The sequence below is a fragment of the Tenebrio molitor genome, chromosome 4, assembly GCF_963966145.1.
Source record: "Tenebrio molitor chromosome 4, icTenMoli1.1, whole genome shotgun sequence".
NCBI classification, from domain to species: domain Eukaryota; kingdom Metazoa; phylum Arthropoda; class Insecta; order Coleoptera; family Tenebrionidae; genus Tenebrio; species Tenebrio molitor.
In genome coordinates this window covers 24,040,058-24,061,416 of record NC_091049.1, presented here as the reverse complement: position 1 = coordinate 24,061,416, position 21,359 = coordinate 24,040,058, and the positions used below count along the sequence as shown (strand labels likewise).

Below are 21,359 nucleotides of genomic sequence, written 5' to 3'. Positions count from 1 at the left end.
GTGTTTTATTTGCACTCTTCTGTGTGGTTCACAAACCCTGTTGGAACGAATCTGGTAATGTTTAATTTGTATTTAAAAAAAAAACACAACGTAGGGAAATTAACTAGGTACGATCACGCGTTCTTGGCCATTTTTGAATTTCGCGGGTTTTATTTTCATTGCGTATGTTGGTAGAAAAAAAAAGTGAGATGGCCGCTTGGTGGGAATTTTGAATTACCCACTTGGTTCATCACAGTATACTGTGCTTTTATGTCATGTTCTAACGAGAAAACCATTTTATTAATAAAAGATTACAAAAACCAAGACGTTTAAATTTGAAATGTATACCAGCTGTCAATAATGTCAATAAAACAAACCGGAATAGGTACAATTCACAGTCTTGAAAATTGTATGTAATTTTTTTTTGCCAACTGTAACAGTTATTGTTGCTCACCCTGTAGAATTACTATTGGGGACAAAATACTTTGGTCGTCATTCTTCTGTCACTTCAAAACAAATTAATGTAAACCAAGCATTAACGTCAAGTCAATAGTGATGACAATTTCAAATTATTGATTTTTCTCTTGTCAAAAATATGGCACCTTCCACCATTCAAAAATTTAGAATCATCTGCCTTGTTTCTGGAGGATTGTCTATGGGCCAAATTGCCTTGTGGAAACCTTTTCAATTTTTCCTCCTTGGAATATCTCCTTCAGTTGTCCATTTTTCGGTATTTAACATTTTGCAATGATGAGTTTGACAGTGACAGTGATTGGCAGTGGTAAAAAATAAGGTTAACCGTCCTAATGCTTGCTTTACAACTTTATGTCAGTCAACTGACTTTGACGACCAAAGTAATTTGTCCCCAATAGTACGTATACATTACGTGTTTGTTTGTGTCTGCTATAATTCTCGTACACAAAAGTGATGCAATTGATTCAGAAAAATAAATATTTTATATACTATCGCGGCCAAAAAAAAGTAGTACAATACGTTACTGTGGACACTTCCAAAATGTATGAGTTTGAATGAGTTTTGGAAGTGTCTACAGTTCTAAAATGCTAAAAATATTGAGATGCAGATAACGAAAATTATTGCACTTGAAATTATTACTAACATCATAAAGTGATATCTTTCAAAATGGATTTGAAAATAATATGTTCTACAAAAGCTACGCCGTATCTCTTTAGTAAAAGTATATAAAAAATAAATACTATAATATCCTTCCACTTAAGATAAGATAATCTGGCAGTTACTCGTATTTATTTATTTTTAAATCATTTAGTACAATTTTACAATGAACACGCAACGCGAAAAAATGTTATTTTGGTTAATTATATATTGTTATTTACTTGTAAAATTAATGTCGGCTGAAGTGATTACACTAATTAAAGATTCAAATGTCACATGTCTAATAACTGAAAATTCAGTTGCCTATTACAGTACATCACCAGATATTACAGGTACATTTTTTTTATCTCAAAATTTCGTATAATTTACTATTCCATATAAAAGTTAACCGCCAATCGAGTGACATTAACGTAACTTGGATTTATGATGATTGGAGAAATATACATTCGAAAAATTCCTCGCATGGCCCTGTTACAGATAGGCGATGGAAGGGTAAGTAACACTCAATTGTTACACAACAATTTTGTCATTCTAATTTTGATTTTAAAGGATTCACTAAAGGGAAATTTGATGGTTTTATTATGAATAATAACGTGCGTTGCTTCTCAATATATGCTGATGGTGGTAACGTGACACTTGAATTCACTTCTGGAGATCTGAAACAGGACATCAAATCACTTAACATAAAAGATGATGATAGCATCGATGCAAGTTTTTGATGAGACGATATACTAATATTATAAGTTTTTAATTTTTAGGAAAATATTAGAAAATCTTCTTTTCATTGGTTGCATTACGCATTAATACGAAAAAACAATAGTGTTAACATATCAACTAACGGTAATGTAATTCAAACCATACATTTGGACTTTGTTCCACGTTCTCTCGTAATTTACAGCAATTATTTAAAATTTCATGACTGTAAGTTAAATTTTTAGCATATTATTATGCTGGAACGATTAATATTCTTATGTTTTTAAATCAATGTACGAGTATATTAGGGTCTATAAATTTTGCATCTTAGCCTCGTAATTAATCTACAAATTTAAAATTAAAAACAAAGAAAAAAAATCACTTTGGTATAACTTGCTAAACATTAATGAATTGTGAATAAGCACTAACGCGATGTAATGTGTGATAATTGATAAAATATACATAAATGGTGCTTCCAAGAGATTTTTAAAATGTAAACTGTTTTAGCATCAAATTTCCAAATTTATTCTATAAGTACTGATTTTTGCTATTTTTAGAGATTAAATTGTAGAAAATTAACCGTTCTAGTGTTTTCTAGGTTGCATAAATTCTGGGTAAGTAATACCTGAACATCTATTACAGATTATTTCAAATATTCTGACACAATCACCACGACCAAAAATTTTTCAAGTTATTTAATTTTTGATACTCCTAAAAATATGTGTCTATCTTTTTTTACATCTGTGGATAAAAACTGTTATCTGGATGTAATTGTTAATGTCAATAAAATAAATGTTTTTAACCAAACAGTTAAAGGATTTAATGAAGATAATTTGTTGAAGAGTTGGAAAGAAATTGAAATAAAAACTAATTTAATTGGAAAAGGAGAAATTATATTTTTTCGGAGGCGGTTAGATAATAATACCACAGGGTACTGGGCAATAGATGATATCCGTTTTTGTAATAAAAACATAGGTAATACACCCAATTTGTGTATTTGTGTATTTGATGGTAGTACAATAATTTTCAGAAATTATTTCCACAGACTTTTCTCATAAAAGTGACAATAAAGTTTTATGTAAAAATCTAAATGCAGAATATAAACCAGGAGTTAATATGTTTTGTAATAAGACTGGGTATTTAGGAAAAAACTGCAGTGTAAGCTGTGAACAATTGCTAGGAAAATCCTATTCGAATTGTGAAAATTATACAGTATGTTTAGAAAACGAATTTTGTTACTGTGCTTCGGGATATACCGGAGCATCTTGTGAAAGAAGTAGGTATTGTAAGGTTTAAAACTAGAAGTAAATTTAACGTAACACATTTTCAGCTTGTAATCCGGGCTACTGGGGAATAAATTGTAGTTCATTGTGTAGTTCTGCATGTGAAATTTGTGATCAGACGAATCATTGTACAAAATGTAAAAGTAAATTTTTTGGAGAAGAATGCTCAGGTTCGAGATCTTTGTTATTTTAATATTTCCTAAAAAGTAAAATTTTTAGAACAACTGCCAGTTGTGTTGGAACCTCCCAAACTTAATTTTATTACAGACGAATCAGTAACTATTGAAATTAGTAACCTAAAATGTAGTGATGATGAAGCAAAACCGGACCATTATCAAATCCAATATAAGCAAGTAGGATAACTTGATACAATATATAAAAGTAATTTATATTACTGATGTTTTAGGTTGACGAAAAAATTTACAAGAACTTTTCGGATCCAGAATTGGTTACATTGAGTACCACCTACAGAAGTCATATTTATAGGATTAGTAATTTGACGACAAAAACACACGCATATAACATAAGAGTAATATTGATGGTTCAAAATAAATCCTTCACAGTTGATATACCGGAGTTAACAACATTTAGAAGTATGTAGTACTAAATTTTAAATCCACCAGAATAATGCATTATATTTACTTGTGGTGCTTAAGTAATTGAAAGTTTTTTTAAATATAAATTAAATATTTCTCTATTTACTACATAAAAGAAGAATTTTGTATTTTCTCATCATTCATCAGTGCATTATATCTCTACTTTAGAAACTCTGCAAGCAACTATGGATGATTCTAGTCTGTTATTAAGATGGACAGGCATCGAAGAAGGAAGATCCTTTAATTATTCCATAAATCATAACGTAAGTATAAAACAAAAATAAAATCCGAAACGCTTGATACAGCTTCTTTTAAAGTAATGTAAAAAATTAACAGCTCGTCAGTTGAAGCGAGCGAAACCCTGCATCACCTAGAATTTCTTGTTAAATATTTTTCCAATATAAATACTGATACTGATTAATACATTAAAATTAGAGTTCAAATGAAGTAAATTCAATGAAGTAGACAGGTTTTAAAACACATTTTTTACACTGAAATAAAAAAAAATTAGCAGATTTTGCGGCTCCGGGATACCCTTTTTTTCCATCACGGGTAGAATCTGCTTCACCCGTTCATCGGTCGCCTCTGTGTTTTAACCTGAATAAATATTCACAAAACTTCGTAATTAATTAAAATTTGACTTTTATTTTGTGCATTTTAACTAAAAAAATATTTGTCTTTTTGCAAAAACTAATCTTTACTTTTTAGTGCACTGGAAAATTTTATTCAAACGAAATAATGATAAACTATACATCAACAAACGAAATAACAACCAGAATTGAAAATAAATTAACGCTCCAAACTTGTGAGATACAATTATGGGTCAGAATAAGAAACAGCACTGAACTAATTGACAGTATTTTAATTGTACCATCGAAGCTTCCTGAAGCGACAACAACGGATCATGATTTTCCAAAAGCAGAACCAGAATCCAAAGAGTCTGCAAGAGTTGTGGTCCCCGAATTGAAAAATAGTACTTCATTGGAATCTTCAACCGTTGAAGTACCGTTAACTTCAGAAAATATGGATAAAATTTTTAAAAAATATGGAACTCACTACAACCAAATAACTCTGACTTCGAAGTTGAAAACGACACTTAAAGGTGAGTGTGTATGTTTTAAACTCTCATAAATAATAAACAGGCGTTATAGGAAAGCGTCACATCCAACATCACGAAGTTAAAAGCAGTCTTACCAATAAGAGCATCTTATTTCTTATATCAGGATTAATTTTAACATTGGCAATTATAATTTCCTTATCAAGTATCTATTATCATTATGCATTGAGAAAGGGTGACGCCCAAGAGACTGTTATGCTGGAGGAAATAGTGCCTATAACTAGTGAGCATGATCAAACACATAACACAAACATAAAAGTAGCAGATTTTGAAGATGCTGTAAGAAAAATAATTTTCACAAATATATTGGAAAACGAGCTTCACGTATGTGTTGTAAAATTTATCATAATGGCAATTCATTAAAATTTTCTATAGTCCATACCTCACACAGCAACGACAACATGTCACATTGGCTTAGAAAGTAAGAATATTAATAGGAACAAAGATCGGTTTCACATTCCATGTAAGAAAGAAAATTTATTAATAAGGTTACCTTTAAAATTAATATAAATGCATTTTTCAGATGACTGTACTCGGGTTATACTAAGGCCACTACCGGGGCTAGGAACTCATGATTATATAAACGCCAGTTACATAAACGTATGAGGATAATGGAGCAAGTATGATTTGTTTAATTCGTTATTTCAGGGTTACGACAAACCTAAAGCTTATATTGCTTGTCAGGGACCTAAATTTTATACAGTGAAAGATTTTTGGAGGTTAATTTGGCAAGAGAATGTCGAAACAATCGTAATGGCCACTAACTTGTTGGAAAATAAAAAAGTCAGTTACTAACCATACAACCAAAAAATGTGCGTATTTTACTTTTCATTTCTAGAGAATGTGCGCCGAGTACTGGCCGCAAAAAGTCAATGCTTTGTACGAATGTGGAAATATGACAATCAAACTAATTAAAGAAGAAAACTTCGAGTACCATGACATTCGGGTACTTGAAATATGTTACGATATCTACACGAGAAAAATTGAACATCTCCATCTGAAATGGCATTCCAGCGATGAAATTCCATTTTATCCAAACGATTTGATACCAGTAGTAAAACACATAAGGAAAATTACTGAAAACAGTGAAGTCCCAATTGTGATTCATTCAGGGTATACAAGTCGGAAAACGTAGCTTGATACTAACTTGAGAAATGGATGCGCAGTGAAATTGTAGGAAGTAGTGGGGAGAGACCCACAGTAGGTAAACGAGGCCATGGGAGGACTTTCGGCAAGGAGGTTAAAGTAAGAGGAGGGAAAGCCAGTTTGAAAAAGTGATGCCACCCGCCAAATCGCGCAGAGCCATAAAAGGTTGCTAAACAAGGGTGGTTGGTGGGGATGGTACCAGTGGCGTATAAAAGACACAGATGCATTTATTGTAATTTGTAACATAAAGTACATGAAAAAAAATTAACAAAAATAAAAGAAGTAAATTTATAAATCAGAAAAAACTATAAGTACATGACGGGGCGCACTGGAGCATTTGTTGTAACTTAAAAACGCTTAACACCTTGTTTAAAGGAACGCCGCTGGCGCCAAAGCGATGCGATACCCGGTGGGCCGTTCAAGAACGTTCGCGGTCATAAAAGGTTGCTGGAGAAGGAACGATTGGCATCACATTCAATGCATTACCAGCATAGGGCGCTTTCCCTGCTCTTACTTTAACCTCCTTGATTTTCGGTCTTTCTTGCAAGCTGGATTTCTCATTTTATCTGCGCATCTCAAGTATCAATCAAGCCACGTTTTGCGACATAGACTTTTGTGTAACAAATTTGTAAGTATCATGTTATGGACTTTACTTTTCCAGATTTGGGGTAAACAGAACAGGAACTTTAATTTTATGCGATCTAGCTTTAGCAATGGCAAATTCAACAAATGAAGTTAATATTTATAATTTAACAAGAAAATTAAGAGAACAAAGACCTCGTATGGTAAACAAAACGGTAAAATTGAATTCTTTCACTGAAACTGCAACTACTCAAACAAAAAATTTTAGAAGAACTATTTACTAGTACATTTGGTTGTTTTGGAAGTTTTCGTAGAAATGGAAAATCCATTTAAAAAACGTATTCAGGAAAACTTAGATAAAAATATTATCAAACAACAACTAGGCTATCTAAATAGGTTATGTTGGAATGACAGAGTTATTGAATCCCCGATGTCTCAATGTGCAACCACCAGTCGACTGCACCCGAGTTTTGGTTGGTTTAACTAAAACACAGTTAGCTATTTGTAACATTGACATGTTTTTAAGTGGACGGTTACGGAACGAGAAAAAACTTCATAATTATACAACAACCAAACGAACAAACTGTTGCAAAATTTTGGAAATTAATTGTAACAGAAGAAGTTACTCATATTTTATTTTTGAAAAAAGTTAACGTAAGTGGTAGAAAATTTTAAACTAACTGTCAAAAACTGAATCATTTCAACTAATATTTATTATAAAAACACAAACTCATGCTCATTTTTATGTTAGTCGGAAATAAATATCTGTGCACTTTGTTTCAAAATTTAGAAAAAAATTTCGCTATGGCCCCACAGGAATGTTGGTTCTACTGGGATAATTTTAGTGAGATTCTTAGAGGAAACCAGAAAATCCTATGGCACAATAAATTACTTACACGTCCGAAGATTCAATAAAACGACTGGACAAGTAAGTTTTACTTTAATTTAATTTTAATTAATAATAACATATAAAACAGAAGTCTTTACATGGGAGATACTTTAAAGAACTAGAACAACCAGAAATTAATATTCAGGCTTCTCAGCATGGCTTAAGAAATCAAATATTCACCCTGAGATGGAGGGTTTTATATTTGCGATACAAGATCGTGTTATAAATACAAGAATTTATAAAAAACACATATGCGGCTTGCAATCGATCATTGATAAATGTAGGATTTGCGGAACTGAAGGGGAAACAATTGAACACATCATTTCTTCTTGCAGCGTTTTGACTCAAAGCGAATATAAGAAACGTCATGATATATTCGCTAAAATTGTACACATGAATTTAGCTGTTAAATTCAATTTATTAAAGAATACACAACCACATTATAGTTATACACCAGAAAGTTGTTTGGAAAATGACAATTACAAATTATATTTTAATCGAACAGTTTTAACTGACATTAAACATTAACTGATATTAAACATAACAGACCAGACATTATTATTTTAAATAAACAACAAAAGCAAGCATGTCTTTTAGCTATAGCTGTTCCAAATTCACATAATATAACACAGACATATAACACAAAAATTAATAAATATTTAGAGCTCTCCGTTGCTATGAGAAATCTTTGGTGTTTAGAAAAAAAATCGATTTTACCACTTTCAGCGAAGGGAACAGTACCGCAATCTCTTTTTAAAAATTTAAAAATTTTGGAGTTAGGTAACACATTGGTAGTTGAAATTCAAAAAGGTATATTATTATGATACAGAACATAATAAAACACAACAAAGTCAAAATGTGGAGGGGAGACGCCGGTAATTATGTTGATCAGCACTGCACTATTATTTGATAGTATTATCCGTAATAGTGTATGTACTCCGGCAAAATTGCCGTGCCGCCGGGCGGTGGAGCGTTAAGAATAAATATATGAATGTACTCATACATAACATTTTTGTTTTATAATACAAAAATTTCCGATAATAATGCGGAATCTGGAAAAGTGCCCCGAATGCTGGCAGCGTTTCCACGTTGAATGGCAAGGGAAATCCTTCTCTCAAAAACGAATTTCTTTGATTTTGAACCGCTTGATTCCGCAAAAAGTTGATTTCCTTTGACATTAATGAAATCGGTGGCTTCTTTGTACCAAGGGCCTAAGGTTTCAAAGGCTAAACCTTTAAATACATAATTTGACGAAATAATTCAACATTATTTACTATGTTTGCGTTTACAAGCCATTTCAGCGGCAAAACCTGAAACTTCAGAAGTTTTCAAAACGTAACTGTCTGCAAGTGTATCTACAATAGTAACGTCCCAAACTAAAGATTGACCGTTAATCCATGGTACTAAAGTCATCGCATCTGGGCGTTTTCCATCATTCCGAGACAGTCCGTTTGGTTCTAAAGTTGAATTATATGTTATCTTTACAGATCATTTACGATACTAATATTTGTTTGTTTATACTGAAGAATTGGAATGAGCAAAAACAATCACCAAATTCTGTTGACAACTTCCTTGAAATTACATTAGAATTTAACAAGCTTAGTAAAGGCCAGGAACCCTGCTTAATCGCGTGTAAGTAAGTCTTTCTAATTTTAGAATGAATTTTATTTTCTAAGTCGTTGATTTTGTTGTAAGTGATGGAATCTGCGCTTCTGGTTTATTTGTGGTCATTTCGTATGTTTTAAATAAGTACGAAATGGAATTGAAAATCGATGTGTGTAATGCTATACGTACTGCGAGGAGAAGTGGAACACAGTTTATACACAATTCGGTAAGAAAAAAAAACTTTTCTCAAAACAGAATTTAAAAACACACAGATGTTTACAATAAAATAACAGATGTTCAATTGAATAGTTCATCGAATTGGCTTTGATCTTTGTCGCTATCTTTGTATAAGCAACTTAATTTACGATGTTGTTGTCTTTTAAAAAATAAAGTCAAAGCCAATTCGATGAACTTTTCAATTGAACACGTGTTAGTTCCACCAAATTACGCATGCCATTTTATGGACTTTCGTCTAATATTCCTATGTTCATTAAATAATAATTATTAATTATACAGGCTGGTCCCCATATGTATAACCTGCCAAAATAATTCTGGGTCATTTTGTAGCTTGAAATGATAAATGCAAAATTGTGGAAGAACTGCGTAATAAGAGTATCGTCTTAATTGTAGTTAAACAGTCAAAATGATGTATTGAATAAATGCTTTACATTATACACACTCAACTTTAACTAAGAATAATACTTAATAAAAGGTAACTGTAAACTAGATTAGAAAAATTATGTTATAATAAATGTTCTATGTGCCTTCTGTTGGCACTTATACACATTTGAGTAAGCCGGTACCAATTTTCATAAACAGAATTCAGCATTTCTGGGTTATAATAACGAATCTAGTTCGCAGCGTTTGCTATCATTACCTCCTAAAGTACAAGGCCTGACGGCTGGCCCGAGATGTGTTTACTAGTAGTCGTACCCGACTACTGCTTTTGCACGGACGATCGCTGTATGCATTTATAGAAAATTTAATAAATGAGGATTTCCTGTAGAAACGGGGCTGTCAGTCTTGAACTGAACCCTCAGTCACACCCCATTCGATTTTTTTGCAAAATGGTAAACGAAATTACAAAAAAACCATTATAAATAACAAATTTAAAATAATGTTGTGACTCGAAAATTACTTGTGATTTAAAGGATACACACTTGTTCGATATAAATTTTTATAATTTGAAGGATTATGACCATAGTCCAGTCAATAGAGACATAAAAATGGCTCCACCTTGCAAAAGGTACAGAAAAGTTTATACTTGGCAGGTATTTTCTATTAGGCATATTATAAATATTGCCGAGTTTGCGACCCCGGGGGGTTGCCGCTCGCCCCGCCATACTGGAGAATAGGGGTGGAAAATCACATTTCTGCGATTATTTCATTATCCGTGCGAGATACGTCTATCTAAGTTATTATAGAAAATGTAGAGCGTACAATTCTCTACATTTTTGTTCTTTATGTTTTTTTGTCAGATCAATAGTTTCGTAGTTACAGCGTGTAGAAATCGAGATTTTCTTTTATTTTTGTACTTTTTATTCTTTTCCACACCACCACAGAGGTACAGCAATAGGGTGCGGTTTTTTTTTTACGAAGTGTCCCCGGTGGGCATAGTCCACGATGCAGTAGAAGTTTACTGTTTTACTCTTTTTGATCTCTTTGTAACGTAGACGGATCCAAATGATCGGTGGCAAAACCTTTCATACTATACGAAATATTAAGTATGAAATAAAATAACAACATTTTGAAAACCATTTTATTACACATGTATACATAATACCTATTACCTACTTAATGGGTTTAGAATTATCCTTTAAATCAATTATGAAACTAAATAATTTATTATAAAGTAGAAAAGGAAATAAAATTATGAGGAAATTCACTTATTTTCGTCTTCACAACTATCAGAATCGAAATCCGAACTGTCTGAATCTGAATCACCATTAGTATTTATAATCATGGGCTCAACATTATGGCCTAAAATGGGCCAGTGACAGCAGCGGGCTCTCAGGGGGTTTTTCGAGGCAAGGGTGTGGGTTCAAAATGGGCGCCAGGCAACTTACTTTTCTGAGCTGGTGTTGTCTTGCCCAGTTGCCGGGGTAAGTACTCAATACTTATTCGTCGGAGGATGCGGAAAGCAAATTCGTTCTGAGCGTTAATAAAAATCAATTTATTCGGTCACTCTAATACTTTTCACAGAGCAGGTTTCGGTGGCTTAGTACTGGTCTGCACGAATGCGACAATGGTTCGTTTGTAACTATTCAATGAAAAATGGAAAATGTGGAACCAGTACTTTCAGATGGCCTTAATAATTAACTTGGTCGTAACCAGAAAAGCTTTTCCTTACAAATGACCGAATCTTAAACTAAACAATGAATTCTCCGACAAAATAAAAAGGTATTTGTTCCTTAGTAAAAAAACTTTCCGAACTTAATATTCCCTTTTGATCGAGCTAACAAATGAGTGAAAATAAATGAAACCCAAGGTCAAGATAGGGGTATGACCTTGACGAAAAATTAAAGAATTGATCCTGATGAGAAAATTTAAATTCGGTAAAGTTCCGAAACGTTGAATTTGACAATATTTCTAGATTGACATTGAAAATTGAATCTGATGAAAAGGTTTTACAAAAAAATTCTTAATACATGCAAAGTCTTAATTATTAATGGTGAATGTACAAAAAAATGATGAACGTGAGAAGCGGGAATTTCTAGGCGTTCCTTAAATTTTTACAATGCCGCAGTTACGTCACGGCGTGACCTTGAAGTTTTCCTTTAACATTTGGCCGAGAAACGATATGTTGCTGACGGTACTGATGGCGATACGAATGACGATACTGACGACGGTAGAAATGGTCGACCTGACCATTTGGCAGCGTAACTAATTACTCTCGATATTGGAGGAACGACGATACGGGACTCCAGCAGCTATACGAACAACTCCACTGGAAGAGCGGCCTAGCGAACAATACGCCAGAAGGAACGACCCCTAACGAATTGACGTTAGTGTTGCGAATTTCGAATGGTTCGGTAGTTACCTTTCCGCTGAAAGGGGGTGCTCCACGATAATTTGAAGAAGGACTTTCCGGTACTCCTTCACGGTACGGTACGGTACTTCTCGATACGATAAGATGCGGTACGATACGATACTGGTCGATACTGGATCGAACTACCCCTAATAAATTTGTTACACAGTCTAGGACTGGTTTACAAATCCATGAGGGGCATGGTGACCAACTCAATAGACCGGGACCAATGGCTTAACGTGACTTCCGAATCACGAGACAGAATATAGCCTTTTTTTTTTTAAATTTCGCCCTGGGTCGGAATCGAACCCGCGACCCTCGCGTCCCTGAGCCGAAACGGACTCCCTTAGGCTATATTCTACCTATTATTAGTATTAGTGAAGTGAATTCGCTAATGAACGATAATTACCTCTATCTCACTAGATGACGAGGGGTCTCTCGATATCGGTAAGACGGCAAAACGGTAATCGGTACGGTAAAAATCTTCGGGCTCCTCGACGGCCCCGAAGCCTGGCAGCGCCGGACGATATGCACCATGGCGTCGGCAATCCGCTCTCGGGGATGATTGCGGATCCCGAACGCAACGCACGTAATTCGCTTTTCCGCGACTTGCGGCACAGCCGCCCGCTCGGCGGTCGCCGACCGAGTCCCCTGATTTCCGCTCACGATGGTTTTTTTTTCGTTACCTCCGGATCTAGGAGAGCGCAACACGAAATGCTGGACCTTATTTTCCGCTGCAATAAGGCGTCCCGATAATTGCACGAACAGCCCATCTTGATGACCATTTCCGGCGGTACTACACGTGCGCGCTAAATGACAGATGGTCGATCATGGCGCTGGTTTGTTTACGTTGGATTTTCACCGACCGGGAAATTCAGGTGTTGAAGCGGTAAGGTGTGGGTGAGTCCGCGCGCAATTCACGATAGATGGTAACAGCCATTTTCCGCAGGATCTCGAAAGGTTGAACACCACGAACAAAAGGAAGAAGGTTGGGGAAAAGAAGAGAAGAAGATAAGTTTCCGGCAAGTCACGGGAACAAAAGGGAATCGGAACTAACTTTGCCGTACGGTTACCCGAGCTGAGAAGAAGAAGAGAGGAATTGAAGGAAAAGGAAAGGAGAAAGAAGAAAAAGAGAACGATAAAAGATAGGCCGCAGCTAGACAGCCTAGAGGCGTAAAGCCACTCAGCCTTAAATTTAGGGGCCAACGTGTGTTTTTCCAGCCGCCCCAAAATGGCTGGCACAGTTGCTACAAAAGAAAACTCTAAATGAAAACCGCGAAAGAAAACTCTGAACAAACGAAAACCGAAAGTGAAACTGAAAGCGAAACGATAAACAAAAAATGAATCCTGAACCGATAAACTAAAAATGAACTGACTGACGACACAAACAAAACTGAATGATCTCGAAATGAGCGTCCCGAAAAAGGTTACAGCAGGGTGGGCGCGTCGCGTCGTCATGTGCCGTGCGTTATCTTGCTAACTCCAGGTCTTTGAGCAGCGATCTGATTGTCCCGCGAGCAAAAGTAGGATCTCTAGGGCCTCCTACCCCGGCCAAAAGAATAGTGGTATTTTGACATGCTACAACATCTATGACGTCCATTTTTTTCTCAGTTTCCCATGCAGCATTAATTACTTTCTCAGTATGTGCTACATAATTTTTCCAATGTTCGGCACTTACTTTTTTGATTGCCATATTCCAAATCTTCAACACATCGTCTACAGTTGATCTTGTTTTGATTATTTCTTCGTCATAAAATCTTTTGCATTCAGACTAAACCATTTCGATTGCGTTGAAGGGGCAATGATATGGAGGCAATCTTAAGACAGAATGCCCATGTTCTTCAGCATATTGGTCTAAATGGTATATTTTTTCTGGTAAATTACACGAAACGATTTTCAAAATTTGATCTTTCATATCGCTGAGTGAAAATGTAACGTTTTTCTTCTGTAGCCATTCTTTCATCTTCTTTTTTGTCCAGCTTTTTATAGGAATTTCTTCCTGGAATTACAAATATTGTATTTTTTATACTAAATGGTACCTAGCAGAAATCAAACCTGCAATCCGCTATGATAACTTGCGTTATCCATTATGATAAGTGATGGTTCTTCTAAATTGGGTATCAATTCTGTTTTTCCGGTTCATGTTGTCGTGGTAATCTCCGCTTCTTGTCGTACTTTTAAAAATGAGCCCCGCATTTTCAACAAAACCATCTTCTTTTCCTGCATGTAACACAATATATCTGCATTCATCTCCAGTCTTTTTCGACGTCGTAGCCATCTTGCCAAGATTTTCTATTTCCGCCTTTACTAAATACCCAAGTTTCGTCAAGTACCACAAGCTGGTATAATTGCATTCTCTTATGACGTTAATATTGTCTCAGAAAATGTCTTCTTTTTATTTGAATACAGGGTCTCTCCATGAGGAACTTTTGATTGTCGTTTTTTTTTAAACTTGAATCCAATTTGACGAACCCATGTATGTATTGATTTGACGCAACACTTAAAGTCAGGATTTTCTTCCATAAATCTTGAATGCAATGATTTCATTGTAAGGTGTTTTTTTCAGCACACATTTTATAAACAATTTCTCGTATCGAACTTTGCATTATTGGGTTTATTTTGGTCTTCAGTTCTTTAATTTTCTTCGACATTGAAGCTCTGAATTCGCTATCAGATTTTGTCGGCTTCTTTAAGCGGTAAAGGGATCTTGTTGAGATCTTTAAAACTTCAGCAGTCTGCGATACAATCATTTCTTCAGCCTTCAGTTACCTTCTGGTCTTGTTTTTCGATGGATTGCTTGCGGAAATACTCGTAGACATGCAAAATTAACTTTTTTGAGTGGTCGTTAAACCTTTTCACCATTTTAACGATTTATTATTACCACTTTCAACAAAATGTCTGAATTTGACTGTTGTTTTTAAATTTTCAAAAATTGTCATGATTACCGAATTATTTGGATCTAGCACCGATATACGTATTTTCTAGTTCTTTTCTGTTTCATCCAAAGTCTTTAAGTTAGAAAAAGATAGTTTACTGACCTGGGGTATTACATGGACACTCTAATATGGACTATACCACGTGCTTCGCCATAGAGTAAATGTAAATCGGCGTACTCTTCTTTTGTGAACTTCATAACTTTTTGTAGAATTCGCAAATTTAAAATTCAATTTGACAAATGTCATAGAAAAGAAATTACAGCCAAGCAACCGGAATTACCTTTTTAATCCCGATTAAATCATTAGCGTACGGCAAATTTTGACCAAATTTTCAATTATTTTTATCTCGAAAACGAAAAGACATTTATTAGAATCATTTTTTGTATATAAGTTTTACTCATCGTCACTTATTACTGGATTTCTTTTGGCAGGTTATATCGGGACCAACCTGTATATCAGTTCTTCAGCGCTGTACCTCAGTTAAAGATCACTACAGTAACCTGTCAGTTGCTGCTTCTAAGTCTCTGGGTTTCATCATTCATTGCAGTCGTGATCTCAAGGAATCAATCTTAAAATTGTATGTCTCATTTGTGCGTTCCAAGCTTGAATGAAAACCCATGGTGTAACATGGTCACCGGGATAGAATATTCATCGAGTAAACTTGGAAAAAATACAGCGACGCTTTTTAAAATTCTTATATCTTAGGGTATATAATTTTTATCCTGAGTGCGGTTTTCCTCAAGACAATCTTTTGAGCCTGTTTTCTTTTATGCAGCCTGGAAGAGAGACGTTTGAGATTATCGCTGCAATTTTTGTTCAAATTAAACAATAATCAAATTGATTGCAGTATGTTACTGGAGAAGTTGCTGTTTCATCTTCCTTGCCCTAACAGTAGAGATCATCCATGTTTTTATTTAAATGTGGCCAGAACTAACGTGCACCTGTTTTCACCGCTTCATAGCATGTGTCATAATTACAATCTTTTCCGCCACAAATTTGATTTATTTAACACCAACGTCTACGAAATAAAGAGAATCACGAGTACCTACAACTTCAATTTATTCTGTTTTTTTTTTGAAGTGAAACTTTTTATGGGAGGGTTTTGAAATTCTGATCGGCAACCTTTTTGTGTGACGAAAAGTGGTGGGGGTAAACACGATACAAACATCCCTTAAAATTGTGTATACTTCTGTCTTTGTCACACTCACGGCATTTATCGATAATGTCTTCTCTTTAATTTGGAGGCTTAAAAATGAACAATGAGTTAAGCATTTCGATATTATTTAGTGTTATCGTTGTTTATAATTTATTTTCTTCATTAAAATATAGAATTTTGTTGTGAATATGCTATTTAAAAGTGATTGATGAATAATTACAATGTTTCCCTGTAATACAAAAGTTTCACTTCTATCGTGCGTCTTTACGACACACTCTGTTTTTTTTCTTTTTAAATCTAGCCCCAATAATTAAATTTCATCTGTAGGGACTTCTTAATTAATAATAATAATTAATGGGATAAACAAAATTAATGGTGTTTTCAGTAATAGTTTAAGTGTCTCTTTTTAAGTTTTAGTAGCAATCAATCCTGCACATTATTCACCATTTTGTGTGATAATAGGATAAGAAATTTTGTAGCAAACATTCGGAGCGGTTGCTTAGCAAATGCGTGTCGGCAAGGAGTGTGAAGTTGAGTTCGTTAATCTAAATTTCTACAATGATAATTACCACTACATTTATATATGCTTGAATTACTTAGGTATACATGATCGCTAAAAAGTATGGGTACAGCTAAATATTTTCAGAACGGTTTAGTAGAGCTCATTGAAATTTGATAAACAGTAAATTCTATCATCTGAGATTTTTTTCATTTTTCTAACATCTATTTATTTTGGCGATACAAGGGTAACTTGATTTTTTTTAAATAGCTTGGGAGGTCAAATTTAATATTTTTGACAAGAGTGTTTTTTGTGAATTCAGTCCACATCGCCGCCATTTTGAACATCTTTTTAGCATCAAAATTATGTATTTCGTTTTTAAATTTTAATTTTTGTTTTTTTATTAAAATGTATTCTGTTTCAGTTAAATGTCTTATTTTTACACTTATTATGAACTTTTATTTATTTTTTGGTCAAAGTACAAGCCGGCAAAGGACTAACGACAGCCAAAGGAAACATTTCCATGCTAACTAAATTTTAAATTTGATAATTCGATAATTTTTTATAAAACTTCGATTAAAATAAGATTTGCATGTGTTATATCACTGAATTCACAAAAAAATACTCTTTGTAAAGACATTAAATTTGACTCCACGTGCCATTTAAAAAAAAATCAATTTAGCCTTGTATCTTCAAAATAAATGATGTTAGAAAATTGAAAAAAATCTCGAATGATAGAATTCAAACACCTCTAACTGTACGCCAAATTCCAACGAGCTCTACTAAACCGTTTTGAAAATATTTAGCTGTCTCCAGTAAGGGTGTCCCTCCCCCACCCTAACTTAGCGCTTATAATAAATGATGAGACCGGTCCGTCTGTCTGTCTCTCCGTCACTTTGTCTTTTACCACTGTCTTTTACCTCTGTATTATACCTTCTTAACTCAACACAACACGCGTTAATATACCGGGTGAGTCATGGTTTACCGCCCGCACGATTAACCCTATTAAAAAATTAATAAAAATTACGAAACTTTAGGGTTACAAACCCTTGATATAAGACTTCAAATGTGTGCAATCAGTTTTCTGTTATCACTTCATTCAGAGCCATAAAATTTAAAAAATCGATTTTGAGCAAAAAAAACATTTTTTTTTCGTACACGCTCGTAATTCACAGTTAATTCAAAGAACACATTTATGAAATTCGCATCAAAAGAAAATTATTCGTTTTTGAATTATTCCAATTTTAACATTAAGAGCGAAAAATTACCAAGATTTGCAACTACAGTGTCATAAATAAATATCTCATTGTTGGGAAACATCTGTTGACAACTTTTCTAGTAATTCTTAAGCCCCTAAAGGGTACCATAAACAACCTACCTCAACTTCTTTTGTGGAACTGACCGCCCAATTTAATAATAAATCATAGCTAAATTTTGAACTTTAATATTAAATTCCATTTATTTCAAAAACCTGTCATGTTTTCATGATTTTAATGACACCACATTTTTTCTAAATGTTTGAAAGAACTCTCAGTGAAAAATTATGTAAATTAATGTAGCGGTTATTGAATTAAAACGAAATCTTTACCTGTTTCATTAAAAATTTTCAAATTTTTACATATTGTTCTGCAGTGATACACAATAATTCCTGAATTTTTTTAGAATTTTAATTTGATTAGAAGTGGGTGTTTACGCTCGGGCGGTAAAACATGACTCATCCGGTACATTTGTTAAGTTATAGGTACATACATTACATCATTTAAATCATCATTCATCACCCATCAAACCAGCAAAACTACACAAACCATAGCGACCTCTATAATTGCGTCTTATACTTATAAAAGAATACTTTTCATTTAATTCTAGCAAATTAGGTTATCACTTGAGGTTTTAGATGTTATGTACACACTTTGATATACTCCGTACGCTGATAGATAGTACGTTTTTAATTCTAGTTCCAAAACATAATGCAGTGAAAAGTACTAAACTATCCATCTCAACTGTTTCACGTTATGTAGAAAACCGTTGTAGCCTTGCAGATTAATTCCGACCACACTTGTTTGTGTGTCTGTCTTCTGTCAAAAAACGTGCAATCTATCAGAGTACGGGGTATAACGGTGTAATCACGTATGTAATCCTTTAAAAAAAGTAAATAAAAATAAAGATGAAGGTGAAATCCATCGAGGCGAAGCGGGCGAACAGTTAGTATTAGATATATTTTTGCTTTAATATTAATCAAGTATCATGAGAATGAGTTTCCAAATATCTACATTTCAAATTTACTCTTATGTAAAATAAATATTTTTTTCAGAAACAGCTGAGAATGGTATATACGTATATTCTGTCTTACCTCCACAACCATGCGAATTACCAGCATGTGGAGGAATAATATATTTTTGACGAATTTACCAGAAGTTCAGAGTAACTAATTTTATTACAATTTTGTGTAGAGTTATGCAGTAATATTCGAAATAATTTATTGTTCTGTACATTGTTAATTTTATATTTTGATATTTGATAACAAATAAACAAGATTGATATAAAACGGATGAAGGACCATTTTTCATTCCCTGCCTAAAGAAAGTAAAGCGGGCTGGAGAAACGTTACTCGTTTTTCAGCCCGCATCGATACCTAAAACACGACCCATAAAAATCCGAGTTCCGTCCCGGGTCTTTTTGGGGCATGGGTCAATTGCGCGCCGCGGTCAGAAAATATCCCAAATAAAGATAAATCTCATAGGACAGTTGCGCGAGCTATGGTCAAATTGGAAACAGGTCAATTGCGCGCCACGGCCACGAGAAAGCCTGTAGGCCCAGGTAGCACAAGTCTGAACACCATCATGTTTAACTGTTTATATCTAGACAATTAAAAGAAAACCATTCAAATTAAATTAAAATAATAAGGAGATATTGAATATAGTTTATTTCTTTGCATGTTAGTAACTAATACATTTTACAAAATTGAATCTGTTAATTAACTTAATTTTATATCAACGTACTAAATTATTGTTATATTCAACACGTTTCTTATATTTTCTGGATTTTTACAAGTTACAGGTAAATCGACACTGTTTATTTTGATATTGAAACGTTTCGACTTCCTTGACTTTTCCTGGATGATTTTTTTTTCTCCCTCATTTGACGTATTGTTGGTTGCCGCATTTCCTCGGATGAAATTTTGCGGAAAAATACGAAACAAAAATAATGAGAAAAGAAATACTTATGGATCCTACGTTGTGTTTTATTTTTCATTTTGTTTAATTAGGTTCTAACGAGAGGCCGTACCTTCGGAAGGTTTTTCCAAATAGAATTAAAACGATTGAGCACACTTCACTTAAATTTTATTGAACAAATAATCGAGTGTGGTGGTGTTTGGTCCCAACAAATTATAGAAATAAATAAATTAATTTAATAACAGAAGTTGGTGGAAATTTGACCCAATGAAATTTGACTCGCGGCCCACGAATTGAGATCTGACTAAGCTGGGCAAATACAGAAGTTTCTTGCGCGAATAGCATTATACAAGTTTGAGATACAAACTAGGTGATCCGATTTAGATTTGACTTGTTTCCCCAATTAAATTGAACCCGACGCGATGCCCTGGAATCCCATAGATCACCCTGGTCTACTCCGGTGGTCGAAAATAAAAAGGAAAAAGGTTCTAACAGGACCAAAGGGTACCTCTCTTCACGTGTCAGCTGGCCTAGTTTGGTCGCTGGCCCCCTTGGGGGTGACGCGGCTAATTTTGAGCTCTTACGCCGGACCACAGATAATTGAGGGCGACGGACCCTGGCGGTAGCTTCCCGAACTCGAGACTCTAAAACATACATAATGAATGAAAATGTTTTATAATGATTTTATACTAGTTCCCCTTGACGAGAGCACGTTTCCCCAATCGGTAAATGCAAGAAGATCACTTACTTCGCGATAAAGAAATGAATACAAAATTCTAAAGAGTCACGTGGTCATCAGATACATAAAGAAATAATATAATCTTTACTTTAGAACGATAAAGAGCTAAATGCTGTTTGACTAATTAAATCACGACTACAAATAATGTACAAAATTAGAGAAATAATTTACCTTGCAAATGTAAAGCACGTGGTCACAAAATGGCTGCTGGAAGTACTGAATGTACCTCCGGCTACTTTGAAGATCAAACCCCGAGTGAATCAAAAAAGCCTTGTTTCCCGTTCCGCATTCGGTTTTATCATTTCTGGCGCACCCCACTTTCGCAACCCCTAGTTGACCAAAGTGACCAATCAGCTCGGTTCTACTTTACGCCGATCGCGACACCTTTTCGAAATCTCTAGAACTTTTGAAATTACAGTTTCCGTTTTTCCACCATTATTTTAAATGTTTAAATTTAGACTTTTGTTAGGACTAGACCGAATGTACAAATTTGTTGTTGAATTAGAAGTCTGAAAAAGAACACTAAATTACTGACTCTATACAATAATAAACCTCAACATCAAGAAACAAACACAATCTAAAAAATGGAACAAACAAAATTAACAGGAACACTGAATTACCGACTCTATACAATAATAAAAATCAGCACCAAGAATTAAACAGAATTAAAATACAACAAACAGAATTAAAATGAAACAAACAGAATTAAAAATGAACAAACAGAATTAAAATGAAACAAACAGAATTAAAATAAAACAAACAGAATTAAAATGAAACAAACAGAATTAAAATGGAACAAACAGAATT

At 34.1% G+C, this 21,359-nt stretch overlaps 1 protein-coding gene across 17 annotated transcripts; it reads left to right on the top strand.

The window, feature by feature from the left end:
- Positions 1 to 1,231: 1,231 nt before the first annotated feature.
- LOC138129914 (receptor-type tyrosine-protein phosphatase epsilon-like) lies at positions 1,232 to 19,189 on the top strand. Of its 17 annotated transcripts, none has more exons than XR_011159425.1 (24): positions 1,236 to 1,442; positions 1,495 to 1,602; positions 1,660 to 1,817; positions 1,869 to 2,031; positions 2,446 to 2,778; positions 2,834 to 3,079; positions 3,134 to 3,256; positions 3,306 to 3,439; positions 3,493 to 3,679; positions 3,851 to 3,945; positions 4,391 to 4,784; positions 4,825 to 5,123; positions 5,175 to 5,262; positions 5,323 to 5,399; positions 5,448 to 5,582; positions 5,638 to 5,912; positions 6,607 to 6,742; positions 6,796 to 7,000; positions 7,054 to 7,181; positions 7,318 to 7,455; positions 8,904 to 9,052; positions 9,112 to 9,247; positions 12,748 to 12,938; positions 12,999 to 14,155. XR_011159425.1 is itself a non-coding variant. In XM_069046240.1 (23 exons), exons 1-23 carry the CDS (start codon positions 1,277 to 1,279, stop codon positions 15,594 to 15,596), a joined length of 4,014 nt encoding a protein of 1,337 aa, XP_068902341.1. In that variant the 5' UTR covers positions 1,232 to 1,276; the 3' UTR covers positions 15,597 to 15,823. The 17 variants fall into 17 exon arrangements, 9 of the variants coding, with proteins under 9 accessions (XP_068902341.1, XP_068902347.1, XP_068902339.1 ...); XR_011159424.1 differs by having other exon boundaries at positions 12,748 to 12,943; XM_069046240.1 differs by lacking the exons at positions 12,748 to 12,938; positions 12,999 to 14,155 and adding an exon at positions 15,417 to 15,823 and having other exon boundaries at positions 1,232 to 1,442; positions 8,943 to 9,052.
- Positions 19,190 to 21,359: the final 2,170 nt, after the last annotated feature.